Genomic DNA, 18,626 nt, shown 5'->3' with positions numbered 1-18,626 from the left:
TTTTGGCTAATACGCTTCATATTTTATTATTTGGTTGGTAATAGTGTTGGTTGCAGTTGTTATTGTTTTTTTGTTTTTTCTTCATTAATTCATCCATATACAGAAACTAGGTTGCGTGACTATGGAAAGCAGTTTACTACACAAAGCGCTTATTAATTCTGCGTGAAAAGACAAAACAAATTGTCGCAGATATATAAAAATCGAAATATTAAAGGAATAGAAAAATAAAAAATAATGTACAGTTAAGCAAAAGATATGAATTGTGCATAGTCGTAGTCGTTATGTTATTGTAATTTGTAACGTGGCGTTTTTGTCTGGTGTTTGGCTTAAGTCAAAATTTAATAATAATCGTAAATTGTATATTGTTTGGTGTTGGTGTGCTCTTGCAGCTAAATTTCATTACGCAAAGTCCAAGTCGAGGATACGTGCGTAACAAGAATCGCATAAGACATTTTACTCATATTCTGATGCCTATATTTTTAATAAATACATATCAGTATTTCCGTTGCCTAACTTTATTAATATGCTGATATAAAATAAGCTTAATACCACTATACAACGACATACATACATCTACACAATTTATACATATACTGTGTATTATTATAATCACAAAAAATACTGCTTAGTTTACATAATTCGAAAATAAATTCAAAATTAGCCAAATAGAATAAGAAGGAAGTGCCTTAAAGTCTATTAAGATTTACCAACATCATCACGATAATCATCACCACCACAACCATTACTAAAATCGCATCGCTCCTACGATCATTAGGATCATCACAACCACCACCACTACCACCACAACCACAATTACCATTTTTCCTGATAAGCGCTAAGGAGGTCGCACTTGGTAACACATAAAACAAAAATTAAAGACCTGATTTAATTACTTCTGGCCTAGCCGTCCATTTGTAGGATAAAAAATGAGTAAGTTATATCAGAAACCAAAACTTCAGTTGCTTCGTAGAGAAATTTATACTTACGTTTAGCAATATTTTTCCAAAATACATGTACCATATATATTTATATTTGTTTACGTTGTCCTTTTGTGTGTTCTTAATTTGTTTGTCTATTTGTTCATTATACGATTTGTGTTCCATTTTGTTGATTTAATGTTGTTTAATAATTTGAATTTGTAAATTCTTTCTACTCACCCTTAAAATAACATTTAAATATTATTAAAAGCTAAACACATTTCAGTTATAACATAACAAATTGTATGTAAAACTAACAAATAATACTCAAAGTTCGCTAAACTCCAACACATTGACAAGTACTTAAAAATACTTTAAATTCAAGGGTTTCCAGCGATTAAGCGTCCTGGTACATCAATCCATCTAACTTTTGGTCTCGCTCTGCTTCTGCTATTTCTGATTCTGGCCAATAGAATTTGCTTCGGAGGATAGTTTTCTTCAGCGCGTATAATATGGCCGGCCCCTCATAGCTTGTAGCTCGTGGTTATATAAAATATCATCATAGCTCCAAAAATTCTGCGCAACACCTTTCGTTCAAAGACTTGCAGCTTGTTTTCTTCAGCTCTTTCGCTGGCATATGTTAGTGCAGGAGCGTATGCGTATGTGTGCGGTAGATTGAAATTTTCACTGATCTATAAAGGGTGTAAAAATTTACATAGGTGTTTGCTTAGCGCGAAGCAGCATTTATTAGCGGCTATTGTTCTTTGGTTTATTTCCTCAGATTTGTTGTTCACATTGTTTATATTTTCTCGAAAGTACTTAAACTCGTGAACTACCTCATAGTTACGCTTAGGTTTTGTCCGATACTATGGTACACTGATTTCGTCGTTGAGGATATTAATACTTTAGTTTTTTCTTCATTTTTTGTAAGACTCTACTGCTGGAGGATGTTTATATCGTCAGCGTTAGCCTAAATTTAAGTTGGTTATCATCTTTTAACGCGTAAGATTGAAAAGTATACATAAAAGCCCATCCCTTTGTCATTGGCCGATTTTGAAATAAATTCACTTAATATAGATTTTCCAATTCGTACCACATTACGTTCGCCGATGTGGGTTTAATGATTATTTTTAATTTATTGATTATACTAAACTTATACAAGGTTTCATGGATAAGCGATCTTTTTATACTATCGTATCCCGCCTTAAAACCAATAAAAAAGTGGAATGTAGTGATATTATTTTGTTGAGTTTTTTAAGCATTTGTCTTATAAATATCTCGTTAGTTGTACCTCTTCCAGTTTTAAATCGTACTTAGTTAACATATAGGCGTAATCGTTCTTGCAGTATTGTATTGAAAAATATTTTGTATTAAATATTTACCATTGACATTGAACTATAGTTTTCGTATTTAAATTTGTCTACTTTTTTGATCAATGGGCATATTTTTGCGGTTTCCCATTGCTGTGACATGCTTTCTAGTTACAACGCCTGTTGAACCATATTAAACATATGACGAAAGAAACATAGTACATTACATCTAGTAAGGGCTCACTCACTAACTGTGGCACCACCTCCATTTGCTGATTTTCATTTGGATTGTTTCCGTTAGGAAGTTGGTCGAAATGTGGACCCATCTGTCTAGGAATAAAGTCTACCCGATCGCTGTTGATGCTTTTGTAGAATTGACGTGAAATTGTTGAATTGTAATTCGCTTGTAGAGTTTCGAAAAAGGTATGTTCTCTATTTTATGTTTATGAATGTTGTAGAGTCCGGAGAGACGGAAATCCGGACAGGTATTTTCGTACCCATGAGTAAGTGGTCACATGGTCTATTTTATTTTTCGTATCAACTTCTCGCTATGCTGTTCTTCAAACCTTACCATTGTCATTGGAAATGTCGTATAACTAACCAGGTTTCTGTACACTGCCACCTTACCAATATTTGCATTCATATCTTCAATAATAATTTTACTTAGTGTTTCGGACATTTATAAAGCACATCGCCCAATGTCACAGAATTTCTCTCTTTCTTCCGGAGTACTATTTTCAATAGGCGCATCTACAGTAATAATTATAATATTAGAAAACTTTTAGCGTATTCGTATTACACTCATTCAGTAACTTATACTCGCGAAACCCATAACTCGTTGTTTAATTGTACCATACACTACAAAACCTAATCCAAACATATGGTGTTTGGCATTGCAACTACAAGTATAAATGTTATATCTACTTTTGTGGATAATGCCGCTTCCAGTACATCTCCCTTCTTGGACCACGATGTCTGCTTGGTTCTGTCCTACTGTTTCTACTAGTTGTGTTAGGACCATGTTTTGGTATAAGGTTCGTTCCATATATATAGCTTTATTTATTTGTCCGGTCGCCGTCGTTAGGAGTTATTTATCCGAGTCTTAGTTACAACATCCGCGACATAGACTTATTTGTGGTATCAGGTTGGCAGCTTTGTGCCCAACACCCTCTAGGAGGACCAAAGCACCCTTTCGTTCACTGGGGTTGAGTATGAGGTCTCCAATCGGAGTTAACAGTGGCACCACACGAAGGTGAAATACGAGATTCAGAACGAAAGGTGAAGGCTTCATTTCTAATCTAGACGCTTATCTGCCGTACGGTGCATTATTATTAAGAACCTAAATTTGAAGCGTTTCTTATTTAATTTTAATGCAATTATTTTATCAACTCAAGTTTCAAAATTGTTATTTCAACACTGCAAAATATTCCTAAAATAGTTTAGAACTATACTGGCATTCTTAGCGGGAATTAAAACTCGGCTCGGCTCAGAGGCACACACTTGTACAACTACATTAGCAATTCACAAGATCTGCAATAAAGCGTGCTACCATTTTTTGAGGTAGTCAGAAGGTTGTAGTGGTCAATATTAGAAGCTAAAATATGCCAAATACAAGTTTTATAATTTGAAATGCATGTGCCCATTGATATGTATCGATACAAAAGAATGACCAACAAATAAAGAGTAATTTCCTATGTATGATACTGATTAATTTGTTTAAAAAAAGAGAAAAGCATTTGGCTATAGGCTTTCCGAATGTTATATGGAAGGTACGATTAAAATTAGCCAAAACTATTCACATATATAGAGTATAATATAGACACATAAATATTACTAATTGCTCACAACATTTCACAAAATACCTTTATATTATGCTAACTTAAGCAAATCGGTCAATTTGAATAACATTTCAAATACTAAACATTTCCAGAGTCATGCAACATATATTTTAATAAGCTTCTTTAATGTATCAATTGACTTTAATTTATATTAAATAATGTTGAAATGTACATACATATGTATTATATATACTATGTATTTCTGGTGACGGTCCAAACTAACAAAATTTTTATTTAACCTTTCACCTATTTTCATGCATCCTAAATATCATACGCTTACTGGTTCACTGTGGTGATGTTTATTTTCCTTTTCTTTGCTGCTTTCGTTTGAATGTGATACGCCGCTTATCCAAAATGTTTACCATATTGCACTGAATTGATAACAGATGCCCGGTTGTGGCTACTCATTACAGGACGCTGTCATTAACGAGCTGAAGAGCAAAGCGAATTCTGTTCGGGAGAAAAAACTACTGCATCAGGATGAGGTCTATAACGGTGCTCTAGAGGACATACTGCTCGGGCTGAAGAGCGAACCCTATCGGCGGGCCGATGCAGTGCGACGCAGTCAACGAAGGCGCATCGATAATAATCGTTTATCACGAACTCTCGAGGAATTAGATGTATGAAGTGAAAGACGAAAAAATATTCGACAACTAGAAAAATGGAAATAAAAACAAAAATTATAAGATAATGTACGCCATGTAAAATTATATACATTTAATATTTTTTAAGCAACAAATTATATTATATTTTCTACAATAGCATAAAATGCCAGAAAAAAACTAGGATTTTGGATACATTTATAATAATACATATACAAAAGTAGGCATAGAATCGCCATACTCGAATACATAAGTAATTTACATATTTAATACATAGATCATATCTGTATTTGGCACAATTTAGAAATAGATATGTATAACTACATACACATATACAATATATATTATAGTAATCGAAAAACATTAGCAATACATTCCTTTTCAATGTTACCAAATTTTTATATTAATTGCAAAAATTTAGTAATATTTGCATCATTGTTTTATTGTATCAAATGTTCGAATAAAAGAAATTCAACGGTCTGCACAATATAAATATTTGAATGAGCATTTATAAGAATTTTTAATAATCTCGAACTGCTGCAATACAAATAATGTAATTGCGTTTTAAAGAATTTCTTATCTTTATTTAATTTTGTATACACAAAAATTTTGTACTATATTGTCTTTATTTGTATTTTTTTTTTTGTATTTTGAATATTTGTATATACTTTCGTATATATTTTATTGTTAACTAATTTTCTATGATCTGTAAATATATCGCAAAAATTTAATACATTCAAGTGGATTGAAATTGTTGATTGTAAAAGGTTAAGCTTAATACTTAGTGATGTGGATGGTTTTTAAGTTATAGTACGTATATTTAAACGTAATAAATACTAGTGGGAACTATTTCGCCACCAATTCGTGCAAATAATATACATATAATATGTTATTTGCAAGACATAAAAATTCCAATGATTTTGCGTTTTAAAAGCCGATCACATGCTTAGTTAATTGCAAATTTTAAGTAACAATATTATTAACCCTTATTTCATGCGAAATATATTTAGATATAGACATGTATTTGTTTTATTGCCCAAACGCATATGTATAAACATTTAAACAAAATTTTGCGAATAAGTATCTACGTGTTTATGTTCTCATATTTAAATTATATAATAAATACAAAAGCAATTAAATGTTTATTATTATTTTTCTTTGGCTTGCTGTAGCGAAAAGCTTTTAGTGTTTTGTGTCAATAACCTCAGATTTGTATTATTATAATTTTTGTGAAGGTCATGCTCTGGCATTTCGCACACAGTTTACTGTTGTTTCATTATTTTTATATATGTATAACAACCAATGAAATTGTACAGAGTTTTGTGGGTAGCCTTAAAATGAAATATTCTATTTCTTCTTTAGTGTCCTATGCTAAGGATACAAAATCTATACACACATATGTATACATAGTTAGATGTGGAACAACGTTCAAATACCTCAAACCTAAAATGTTTGTGGTAAAGTATACATGTGTTCCTGCTATTTTGGTTTCGACCTGGTGAGGAGCTAGTTTAGAACACACGATTGTTAATCTGCTGGCAGGTACCTAGTTATGTACGACTACAACGCTAAGCTGGGACCCTCTTCTTATTTTGCGTTATAGTTTTAATTCACTTAAAAACAAAATCCCTGTTATGCATGAAATCAAACAAATCTAAGCATCTAAATATGTATATTATCTTTTCAAAATTAGGTTATTTTTTATCGAATATAAATAGATATTTTTTTATAGTTTTTGTTTTACATACGCCTGAAAGAAAATTTTAAATGCTTACATAAATAGAATATATGTGGTATGTATGGAAAAGTACATGTGTTAATATATCAAATCAAATCTCGCAATAAAATTGTATGTTCGAGCATGTGCACAGTTCAGCTATAAATAATTACAGCACTCTAAGACTTAACGTACACGGATGTTCGATGCGTCCCGTAGTTTTTTAAAAATGCAAACACAGTTATTGTCCAAAATATATTTGAATAATAGCAAACCATACTGTTACTAATATTATATTTTAAATAACCTAAAAATAGGTATCTACAAGCTTTTTTTTAGTTATATAAAATTAATTCGTGCAAATATGACATATGTACATCTGAAGAAAGACATGCATACATATGCATGTAATAAGTAAATATGATGAAATATGACAAAACCGAATCAATGGTAATCTTACGAAAATTTTGCAATTTGCCGGTACTCATGTGAAAAGAAAATTTCCAAAATTTCATCTAAAAATAAATATTGCGCATTTACAGTTCTACAATGACATTTACAAAAAGGGATTTTTTAGGTATTAACATACCATACACCGAATACATGTATGTACGAACGTATCTTTACTACATAAAATATACTAAATTTGCTTTTAAATATACGAATACGGAACACAGATGTAGCAATTAATTGTAAATACACGAATCTAAGATTTTTATACAGTGTTAAAGGGATATACAATAACTTAAAAATAAAAATACCCAACAACATTCATGCGATATACATATAATATATTTGATATTAATTTATGCACAACGTAAGTAGAATAGAATAGAATTTAAATGTTTATTTTTTAATAAATGATGGCCTTAGGTCGATTGCAATATAACGTGCTTTTTAGATAAGATACTGATTAAATATATTTTTTTTAATTCTCTTAATTTACATATATAAACTTATATAAGCACATTTAATTTTAATATAATGAATAAACATTCTTGTAATTTATTTATTTCCACTATCGTCAACGTATAATTGTTTGATGTACCTTATAGTGAATATTATGAATTGTTTAAACCATAAAGGGTAATCAATTCTAGTGTGGAGATTTCGTTATTTTACAGGAAACTATTCGCATTATTTTAAAACTAAATGACTTAAAATAATTTGGTTAGTGCTATTTCGATTGCATCTGTTGTAGCAAAACTAGTTTGTTAAAAAATATTTATCACACCGGTAATATTAATGATAATAGAGGAACATGTCGCAACGATCTCATTCATGCCCAGTGACAATTAATAAAAAGAAAATATATAATCATAAAAACCACTACATGGGCTTTTGTTATTAATTAAATTTTTTAATAGATCCCAACGTACGCAATTCAATTTTTTTTCTTCTTTTCACAGTGGAAACAATATATACATACATATGTATGTAAATTTGTACTAAACCTGCCATTGTCCTGTCATGTAACAATTGGAATATATATTTTTTTATACTCTCGCAACCTGTTGCCACAGAGTATAATAGTTTTGTTCACCTAACGGTTGTTTGTATCACCTAAAATTAATCGAGTTAGATATAGGGTTATATATATATAAATGATCAGGATGAAGAGACGAGTTGAAATCCGGGTGACTGTCTGTCCGTCCGTCCGTCTGTCCGTCCGTCCGTCTGTCCGTCCGTCCGTCTGTCCGTCCGTCCGTGCAAGCTCTAACTTGAGTAAAAATTGAGATATCTTTATGAAACTTGGTAGACATGTTTCATGGTACCGTGAGACGGTTGGTATTGCAGATGGGCGTAATCGGACCACTGCCACGCCCACAAAACGCCATTAATCAAAAACAAATAACTTGCCATAACTAAGCTCCGCAATAAGATACAAGACTGTTATTTGGTACACAGGATCACATTAGGGAGGGGCATCTGCAGTTAAAATTTTTTTTTAAAAAGTGGGCGTGGTCCCGCCTCTAATAGGTTTAATGTGCATATCTCCTAAACCGCTAATGCTATAATAACAAAATTCACTGGAAGCAAATGTTTTTAGCACTTCTATTGACGGTGTGAAAATAGTTGAAATCGGGTGGCAACTCCGCCCACTCCCCATATAACGGTACTGTTAAAAACTACTAAAAGCGCGATAAATCAAGCACTAAACACGCCAGAGACATTAAATTTTATCTCTGAGATGGTATAAGATGACTTTATAGGAACCGCGTTCAAAATTAGACAGTGGGCGTGGCACAGCCCACTTTTAGGTGAAAACCCATATCTTGAGATCTGCTTAACCGATTTCAACCAAATTCGGTGCGTAACGTTCTTTTCATGTTTCTATGTCATAGTGCGAAAATGGGCGAAATCGGACTACAACCACGCTTACTTCCCATGTAACACCATTTTCACCCCACCCCCTTTGTTTTCTGCGCGTCGTTGTTTCAGTATGAATTGTCACGCAAAGCGAGGAAGGTTGTATGTGGATAAGCATTTACTGACGTCATTCTGTTTCGATCTGGCACCACTGTGAATATATAGATGCGAATGAGAAACAAAACAAATGAAATGTTAGTTCTTTTAGCTAAGCCCATGATTCGCATCTCAGCTGGTTTCGTTCATGAACAGTGATGCCCTTAAAACGCCCGATTAGTACAATAAAGTGGAGTTTATTCTATATACGACAAAATTTTTAAACTTTGAGAAACTATTTATAAAATAACGGATTTAAATAAATGTAAATTATATTAAATTTCTAATGTTGAATACATACATATATCTTTCCAGAGTTGTATACAGAATATTTAGTTTTATATTATATTGACACAATTATTTACAGTACTGCTGCCGACCTCTTCGTTGTCAGTATTAAATAAAAAAGTTTTAATAGATTCTAAATCGCAAATGCATAATTGTAAGGAAATACTCAAGTACGGATTCCAAAAGTGTGTTTAGATCTGCAAACTTTATTATTTTAAAAGCTTAGAAATGATTTGAGTAGATTAATAAGAATTGAAACGTAGGGTCAACGGCAAACATAATTCACCACTCCGTCCTTCTTTATTACCAATAAAATCAAACGCAGGCATTTTACGTTGTGATGCTATTTTCGTTGATTGGGTAACACTGGTCACATATGTAAAGCAAATATTTACTGAAACGAAGTTATTCGACGCAAAAGTAAAAAGAAACAAAGCACTGTGAAAAATATAAATTTGTGAGCAATTGATTGAGAAGGATGTCTTGGTTCAACGTTTGGACTGGAATCAAAACTAAAACATGCAGATATCTTTTGCAGCGGTATTTGGGACAATTTATAGAAGAAACAATAGACTTGAACCAACTTAAAGTAGATTTATACAATGGTAAAGCTACCGTGAAAAATGTTTCATTAAATGTTGCAGCGTTAAATACTATATTAGAAGCTCAAGGATGGGCGATAGAAATTATAAGTGGCCATATTGGCGTTCTCACGGTTACTGTCCCATGGAACGCATTAATGTCGAATAGCAGCTGTATTGATGTTGAAGACGTAGTTATTTCGGTAAGACCTGTTCAAAGGAAAACGAATGGAACGTCCATGTTAGAATCAATGTGGTCGTCAGCGAGCAATTCTATGCAGTTAGCAGAAGAATGTATGAAGCAACATGATGACGATAGTGAAGATAACTATCAAATAGATGCAAAATCAATTCCTGGCCTCGAAAAGTTTGCAGAAACTATAGACAACATATTAAACAGAATTAAAGCAACATTTAAAAATACTTTTATACAACTTGAATATCATTCATCAGATAGTTCAAAAGCCATATCTTTGCGCTTTAATATAAATGAACTAATATACGAAAATGTTACCGGTTGTATGCATGAACAACGCCACGAAAACACTCCTAGGTTGCAATCCAACAATTTGGGCGAAGCCGACGAAAATAAATATCTGTTGCCTATGTTTGCGAAACATAATATCAGTATATGTGGTTTAACTCTTAGTACTGAAGAGTTGAAGACAATGAGTGAAAGTTCAATATATGATAATAATAAAGATTATTCTCAATCATGCGCTATTCCTATTATGGAAATAAGAGACGAAATACATTTTCGAATTAAAATGAAACAATCGGAAAATATAAATGGACCTAAAATAATTATAGATATCGAAATCGGTTCAATTTATACTCTTATTACTCCAAGACAAATACACTTGATTTTAAAACTAATAGATGCTTTTCAAAGTGATACTTGCGATAAACAGGAAGTCGATTATTACGAAGAAAAGCCTTACCATGATAATTATATATATCAAAAAAGTAATGAAACGGTTGAATTGGGTAACTGGATTGATTGTGAAACAGGTCCTTCTGTTGGAGACCCTTTACCTCGCATAAACTTGGATCGGTTAAAAGACTTATCGAGAGGATATTCTCCACCTAGTAGCTCCATTAGCTCTAGCACCACATTAACAGGTTTGTCGAAGTGGCAACGTAAAACATCAAGTTTGGAGTACTCCGGTGATATTTTAAGTTATTCGGTCAAAGTATCAGCGTTTGTATCTATAATACTTTTAGAAGACGTGTTGGTAGAAACAGAGTCCAATAATCAGAGTCCTCTCAACAAAACAAGCGAACAAAATATGATTGATTTCTCTAAAGAATTTTTTGATCATCTTCATCAACTGTATGATAAAAAAATCGATTCAGTCACACTAACGTGTGGTAAAAACCATATGTTTATTTCTATATCACCCATAGTTTGCGAAGGAAGTCAGCACAGGATCAAACAATTGATATTGTCGAAAATAAATTTCGCTGCACAAAAGATTGATCTTTATGAAGTATTAAATGAAAAACCGTCTGAGTTGATAATATTTGATCGAACCGAAAACCACAACACACCCGATGTATCCGTACATGTTAAATCGGATATTAATTCAAAAAGTGTAGATATCGCTATGCAAAACTGCCGAATTGAACTTGATATATCTATGTATGATCGTCTTAGTGCTCTTTTGGCACCTTCGCCTTTTGCTGCGTTTTCTTCAAAATATGCTCCTCAATTCTTGAAGCAAGAATCTTCGAAATCAACCGTCAGTACAAATTTAACATCGACAGCTATGGAATTTATTTTACGCTTTCCAATATATGATGCTAGACCGATTCACGACCCAGATCGCGTTCCATGGTGGCAAAAAAATGTCCGACCTGATTATATGATTATTTCACTTGACTATGTTTGCATGAAGTTTGCGGGCGGAATATTTGAACTATTAACAAACGAATTAAATGCTTATTATGTTGATAAAGCAAGAGACGATAAAGTTTGGATACTTAAAACCAATTCAAAGAAAGAAAACTCAGAGGTGATTGATTATGTGAAAATCTCTGTCACAATACCAGATGAGTATTATTGGACGAGCATAAAAGATAATTTCTTAGTTGGCAATTTTTATGACAATATAAAACCAAATACAGATAGTTTACCATTTAGTGCAAAACGCTTTTGCAGAGAAAGTGATACTATACATAATAAAAGCGAAAGTATGGAGTCAGAAACTATATTGCTTCCAGGTGAAACGGCAGAGTTAACTGAATTCCGAAGGACTACAATGCGCACCTCAAGGATACAGGTAGAAGTGACAGCACCAAATTTACACATCGTACTAGAATCAAAGAAGTTTTACGAAGTTATTTATAACCGCTTCAACACGGACCTTTTTATGTGGGAACCCAGTTCACCTATTTTGAATTCTATTAACAAGATTTGTCTCGAAAACAAGCAAAGTATATACAATATACCAAGTTCGTCCGAACCTGAATATAGCCGAATTAATGAATTTGATTTATCTGAATCTGAAGAAAGTTGCTCATTCGCGGAACAGAATATAAATCTGAAAGGTATCTCTATGACTGAGAGTATATATTTTTCGACACATGATTCGCACAACACAGAAGATACCTATAGAGAAGAGATTAACATAAAAAAAAGTCAATTTTCCATTAATGTTTCAGTACGAAACGGATTAGTTGAACTGTTTGTTCCAATAAGAGATACAGACAATCAAATTATGCCTAAAGATTTGGGCAAAATAGATATCAATGTTAATGAGCTCAACATATTTTCTGTAAATGGGTACAATGCTAATAAAAATTTATGCTATCTATGCATTGAAATTGATGATATTAAAATGGATCATTGTGGACTATTGCATCAAATTTCTACAAAGTTTTCAACTGAAAATGAGGAAAAAATGCACAAAACTTTCTATAAAACTCCAAGAGGTTTGTTGAAGTCTGATGCACCACAAATTAAAGAAAGAAAAATGCTTTCGTTGGTGATCGAAACGAAACGTGTACCAGACCAAAGAGTAAAACGAATTGTGGTGACTACCGGTATTCAACAGGCAACATTGGGATACCATCCCTTTATAACAAACCAGTTTTGGCTAAATCAGCTTATAGATTTTCTTGATGTGGTCGATTACCCTATAGAAGGGTATGTACCATTTGGAATTATAACAGAAATGCAGTTGCATTTATGGAACTGCATAATCGATTATCGGCCTACAAACTTCGATTATCGAGCCATTGTCGAGTTGGGTGCTTTCACAATAAGCAGTAATGTTATTTCTTCTGTAGCAGGCTGTAATTTGCGTTTCATAGTGGAAGATTTTGTTTTATATATCGCACCTAATAAAGATAACAAAGCAACCCAAAACACTATCAACAAAGTGCCAATGGATTCGAAGTATTTGGTGCCAGTATTTGATATCGGATTAGTTGATATATCACTAAGGCTAAATGAAAATTCAGAAAAATATCCGAAATTTGATTTGCGGTGTTCTGTGCATGATGCACATTTGCGAACATGCAGCGATTCGGGAAAAGCACTAGCCCAACTTATCGAACATCTAGCAAATGATGGGGACACCGTTGAACCTGTACAAAATATTTCATGTACAACATTACAGCAATCTAAATTAGATACCAATGAAACACCTACTTTGGATGAGCATAAGAGAAAGGATAGTTTAACTGAACAGCAAGAATGGCAACAAGAACGAGTAAACATATTGATGGCAGAAGCGCTCAGAGAAACAGTCACTTTGAATGCTGTGCCCTCAACATCAAAGAATCCAAAAATAGCTGCACATGGCATTGAACCATTCTATTTCCCAGATGAGCGACAACCGGGTATATGGGACGACGATTACGATTGTGGAGATGACTTGTCTGCAATTGTAAATTTTGAACATCACGTTATGTCTACGTCGTATTGTCCAGCAGAACCAAATGTAGATGTGTTACCACAGATTAAATCCGATTTGGGCGATATTAATAATGAACGTATATACAGTATGCATAGACGGCAACCGCGTGAGGATGAATATTGCGTTATATCCGAAGATGAACAACGAAAGGTGTCCCAATGTGGAGTACGTGAACTAAAAATATGCGAAGACCCTATACGAATAGTTGACAACCACTTTTGCTTACCCTCTAATAAGCTAGATTTACTTAAACCTCCGGAGGATTTTCCAATGCCTGTATCGCGATACACACTTTGTGAGATGACATTCACATGGCATCTATATGGTGGACAAGATTTTCTAATGACAACAGGTGATATTAGTGCCAAAGATGATTCGGGCCACTTTCGAATGTCTGATGCCTACAAACATGGTGTATCATACTCAAAAGGAAGCAATAGTGTTTGCGGTGCTAAAAAATCAAAAGACCTGTCGTGGAAAACAATTGGAGGTGTGCAGCGAAATTATGAGGTGCTGGTAGAAATACAATTGACTAAAGTACGATTATCACATGAAATTTATCCAATTCATCTAACACAAGCATCGCGACAGGTGCTGGTCATACACGACATCGAAATCAGAGATCGTTTGAAATCTTCTGAAATAAATAAATTTTTGTATAATCCTAATTCTAAAACTACATCACTGAAATGTCCACAGCAAATGCTTGTAGTAAAGGCTTTGCATGTTAGACCAAAGCCAATAATTAGTTCGGCACAAGAGTGCTCATTGAGGATTTCACTTTTGCCAATGCGTCTTAATATCGATCAAGACACACTTATTTTCTTGGCAGATTATTTCACAAATATTGGAAGTAAAATGAAAGAGACGAACTCATCGGACAATAATCAACCGGCTGAAGCACACGTACCTATAATGGATGTAGAGCTATCAGAAGATGATGAAGATTTGCAAGCGAGAAATCTCATATCGACAAATCTTGAGTTACTAGAAAATGAGGTAATCGACAAAACTGATAAACAAAGTGATGAGATGGAAAAGTCATCTCCAATATACTTTCGTGAAGTGATTTTTGGTCCAGACGTATCTATACGCTTCGACTATCACGGTCGACGAGTGGAACTTTCTAGGGGTCCCGTAGCAGGGCTTCTGATGGGCCTAGGACAATTGCAATGCTCCGAAATTAAATTAAAGAAAATAATTTACCGTCGTGGCTTCTTAGGGGTAGACAAACTAGTAGCATACTTATGTCGAGAGTGGCTCAAAGACATAAAGAGGAATCAACTGCCAAAAATTTTGAAGGGTGTCGGGCCAACTTATTCCTTCGTGCAATTTATACAAGGTGTAATTGATCTATTCCGTTTGCCAATAGAACAATATCAACGTGATGGACGTTTGATTCGCGGACTACAGCTGGGTGCACAAAGTTTTACAGCAAGAACAGCGCTAGCTGCTCTAGAAATAACTTCACGTGTTATTCAGATTTTACAATTTACAGCTGAGACAGCATTTGACATGGTGTCCTCTGGTCCATCTATAAGAACAATTCGCAGACATCGTAGAGATAGAAAAAGAAGATCTCATAGACCGAAAGACATGCGTGAAGGTGTGACAAATGCGTACCTGATAGTGAAGGAGGGAATTAATGATTCTGCCGCCACACTTATAGAAACAGCCGTTGCAGAGCACGACCAGAAGGGATATACGGGGGCAGTAGGTGCTGTGATGAGGCAGTTACCACAATTAGTTGTTTGTCCAGCAGTTTTGGCCACTCAGGCTACAACCAACATCTTGGGTGGAGTAAAAAGCTCTCTTGTACCTGACGCCAAAGTTGAAGCGCGTGAGAAGTGGAAAACCGATATTGACTAAATATTCGTTTTATATAATTACCATAGATACATATAACTAGATAAGTATGATGTACTTTAATAAATAGATTTTATACGTTCAATTGAAATTATAATTATTCCTATGAATTTGTTTCAAATACAATGAAACTTCCAAAGTGATAAGTAAGTGTGTATATATGGACTTTGTTATTTATAATGGACTTCGAGACTACTTCGCTAATAATGCTATAATTAGACACGTTTGATAAAAACCGATAGTAAAGAAATTAAGAAGTAATTCAGAATATAAGCTTGATATAAAAGTAGTATTGAATAACATTTAATACTATTATACATTGGTTCTTAATTAAAACGGTGTCTACATGTGAATATCTCCAGCTTTTGTTCTTTGAAAAATTAAAATGCACAAGGTCAACTAATGAATTATTTACATATCATATACATACATAAGTATATGTATACATGTATATTTGCAATAACACTGTTTATAAAAATGGAAGCTTTAATATAATTACAAATTGTATGCAAGTAGGGGTGTATGTACATATATATATATATATATACATAACTCTGCTTTGAACGAACAATTGTTGATTTTGTTGTCATAAGCAAGATTACAAGTGTTCGGCTTACAGGATTTATTAAGAAATTGAATGTGAAATGTATATAAAAGTAATCCGAATCAAGAAGCGACTTCTCTAGAAAAAGTAGTTGTTAATGCTCATTCCAAACGAATATTTTTCTCATCAAAGATGATCACTACATAGAGAGGCAAACGCGTCTTATCTAAACTACTAAGTAAGGATAACGGCAATTTTACTCAAAATTAAGCCAACTATGTCAAAGCTACTTTTTTGATCCGTTATCAGCAAAATCCAGAAAACAGGATTTTCTGAAATGAATGATTATTCTATTATTTTTGAATTATATAAAATTTATATAAGAAATTTCACTTGGCAACGCGAGATTTCGAATAATGAATTAAGCGATCACAACATTTTTGCAGAGAATCTACCATTGTATAAATCTGTATAATTTTTTAATATATAATATTTTATACAATGGAATCTACATTCTCTGATTTTTGTCTTAGCTCTCTTTCTTTCAGCTGATATTGTTTTTCTAATTTTATATCATAACAAGTCTTGCCATACGTATCAATACCAACTAACGATTATGTTATGATTGTCAAGAACTCAATACAAGTAAAGAATACATACCTCCTTTTTTGGGGATACGTAAAAGTGTTATTAAATAATAATATTTTTCTTAATGAATTTAAAAAAGGAGAAATATAATAATACTTGCCTTATTGATTTTAACTTATATCACATATTAAAATCACGCCCCGTGGCAACTCTATGACAGGGTTGAATGTGGCAAAGATGAATGCAATTTCCTAAGTACAAAAGTTCAAATTTCATCCACTAGACTAATATACACTAGTGTTTATTTTATTATGGTATTTATTTTATAGCGATATCTTTTTCGTTTGTGCAATCTGTAATTCATATATTAAATACCAATTAGAACGAATTTACAAGCGATAATGTGTCAAGAAGCTTGAAGAATAACAGATATTTTTAATACGGGACAAGTACACGAGAAAAAAATATGTTTAAACGTACATTTAAATTAGTTTTTCGTCCAATTAAAAGCAATTTTCTATTGTTGCCTGAAAATTATTACAACGTAGTATCAACATATGTGAGTTAAAAGATAAGATTACTTTTGCTTTTTTATAATCATTTATGTTAAGAGATATAAATAAATATCCCTTTTACATGCACATCGCCGACATCTTCATATATAATTTAGGATACTGGTTGTTTGAGTTTGCAATACAGCGGGCACACACACTACGCATCGTGGGCGCCACATGCTGGCGCAGTGAAAGATACCGAAATTGGGATCAATGCCAGGGTGGCAAAAGAAATCGGTAATAAATTAAACGCAAAAAGAATACCGAAAATTTTATTTATCATTAACTACACATTATACCTCCATCATATAAAACAACTAAAACATACTCATTCATAATCATTGAAGACTTTGCCAACAAAGTACAATCTTACAAGATCACTACACACTAGGGCGGTCTGAAAGTAACCTTCCTGATATCATTTTGTACTTGCACTATAATAGTTCAGAGTTTATTGATTTTGTTTATTTGGAATTATTGTCGAAACAATCCAAGAGATTTTTCATATTAATTAAAAGAAGGAATGTGAAGCAGTTAAAAAATTGGTAATATCATTCTGGTGTGACGAAGTTTTACTCATTGATTTTAATATCAGGTCTGATTCTTCTGGTATCCCAACTTCAGCAACTAATAGATACCTATTTGATTAGCGAATATATTCCAAATTTAAATTTGTACAATTTAAAGAAGATTTTAAGATTGGTAACAATAATATCCTATTTTAGAATATATTATTTTTTTTCAATAAACTATAGTAAACTAAAATATCAATTGTAATTAATTCTAAAATTTATAAACAACTTATTAACATACTTCCAATTTACTTTTTATATGATTAATATAAAAATAATGAAAACGATATATAAATTATTTTTAGATCTTTAAACCCGCAATTCTATAAATACAATATATAAATCTTTATTAATAATTATGATATAATTTTATGATCATTATATTCACTAGGTTTGAGTGAAAATGATTTGGTGAAGTGTTCACTCATAGCTGACGCATTGACATTGAGAAGCGTTTTTGTTACACCGGTGTCGGCCAAGGACTGGGAAATAATTGTGAGTGAAAATCATTTATAATACAAAAATTAAAAAAGACAACATAAAATAATAGACCACAATGCAATAGGCTATAACAAAAATTCATGAATGAAAAAAAAAAAAATTATATAGTACTTTTAGAGTGGGTAAATGTATCTACATATTTGTTGTTATTAAAGCATTTTAAATTTGGCAAGATTAAATGATTTGTTAGTTTTAGAGCATATGCTGAAACGTGAATTAAATAATTGTTTTGAAATAGATACATCTTACTAGTAATTGTTGTTTTATTTTATTTGTATTTTGGATTAAAATCAATTAAATGTGAAATTTAAAATGTAAAGATTTCACATAAATTAAATTAATTCAAAGATTTATTGTGA

At 32.6% G+C, this 18,626-nt stretch overlaps 3 protein-coding genes and 2 long non-coding RNA genes across 28 annotated transcripts in view; 3 read left to right on the top strand and 2 right to left on the bottom strand.

The window, feature by feature from the left end:
• The window catches only part of Frl (formin-like protein), a 139,512-nt gene extending 133,706 nt beyond the window's left edge, over positions 1-5,806 (top strand). For 6 of the 11 annotated variants that reach the window (XM_070110893.1, XM_070110890.1, XM_014239426.3 and 3 more), the window contains exon 10: positions 4,452-4,727. In XM_070110893.1, the coding sequence (XP_069966994.1) occupies positions 4,452-4,691 (240 nt within the window). In that variant the 3' untranslated portion in view covers positions 4,692-4,727. Of the gene's footprint in view, positions 1-103; positions 237-4,451; positions 4,758-4,827 lie in introns of those variants that run through there. The other 5 variants (XM_070110895.1, XM_036374111.2, XR_004978918.2 and 2 more) reach the window with 4 other exon arrangements.
• On the bottom strand, positions 4,172-16,934 carry LOC118683093 (uncharacterized). Of its 2 annotated transcripts, none has more exons than XR_011396819.1 (2): positions 16,801-16,934; positions 4,172-4,718 (listed from the first exon to the last, which is right to left on the bottom strand). It is a non-coding gene; the product is annotated as an uncharacterized lncRNA (long non-coding RNA). The 2 variants fall into 2 exon arrangements; XR_004978919.2 differs by lacking the exon at positions 16,801-16,934 and adding an exon at positions 6,845-7,154.
• On the top strand, positions 9,521-15,593 carry Atg2 (Autophagy-related 2). The gene has a single exon (XM_014239429.3). The coding sequence runs from the start codon at positions 9,617-9,619 to the stop codon at positions 15,509-15,511; it is 5,895 nt and encodes a 1,964-aa protein (XP_014094904.2). The 5' UTR covers positions 9,521-9,616; the 3' UTR covers positions 15,512-15,593.
• On the bottom strand, positions 15,790-16,597 carry LOC118683092 (uncharacterized). Its single transcript, XR_004978917.2, has 2 exons — positions 16,446-16,597; positions 15,790-16,384 (listed from the first exon to the last, which is right to left on the bottom strand). It is a non-coding gene; the product is annotated as an uncharacterized lncRNA (long non-coding RNA).
• A 123-nt stretch (positions 16,935-17,057) lies between the features above and the next one.
• The window catches only part of Pex1 (peroxin 1), a 45,108-nt gene continuing 43,539 nt past the window's right edge, over positions 17,058-18,626 (top strand). For all 13 annotated transcript variants that reach the window (XR_011396816.1, XR_011396815.1, XR_011396813.1 and 10 more), the window contains exons 1-3: positions 17,058-17,199; positions 17,311-17,431; positions 18,158-18,261. Coding sequence is in view for 3 of the 13 variants with exons in the window: in XM_036374104.2 (XP_036229997.2) it covers positions 17,107-17,199; positions 17,311-17,431; positions 18,158-18,261 (318 nt within the window). In the remaining 10 variants the exon portion in view is untranslated. The remainder of the gene's footprint in view (positions 17,200-17,310; positions 17,432-18,157; positions 18,262-18,626) is intronic.

Source organism: Bactrocera oleae, chromosome 6 (genome assembly GCF_042242935.1).
Source record: "Bactrocera oleae isolate idBacOlea1 chromosome 6, idBacOlea1, whole genome shotgun sequence".
In the NCBI taxonomy this organism is placed as follows: domain Eukaryota; kingdom Metazoa; phylum Arthropoda; class Insecta; order Diptera; family Tephritidae; genus Bactrocera; species Bactrocera oleae.
This window is presented reverse-complemented; position numbering and strand designations above follow the sequence as displayed.

Excerpts from the sequence above, each read along its gene's own strand:
- Atg2 (XM_014239429.3), top strand. The coding sequence starts at position 9,617 with ATGTCTTGGTTCAACGTTTGGACTGGAATCAAAACTAAAACATGCAGA.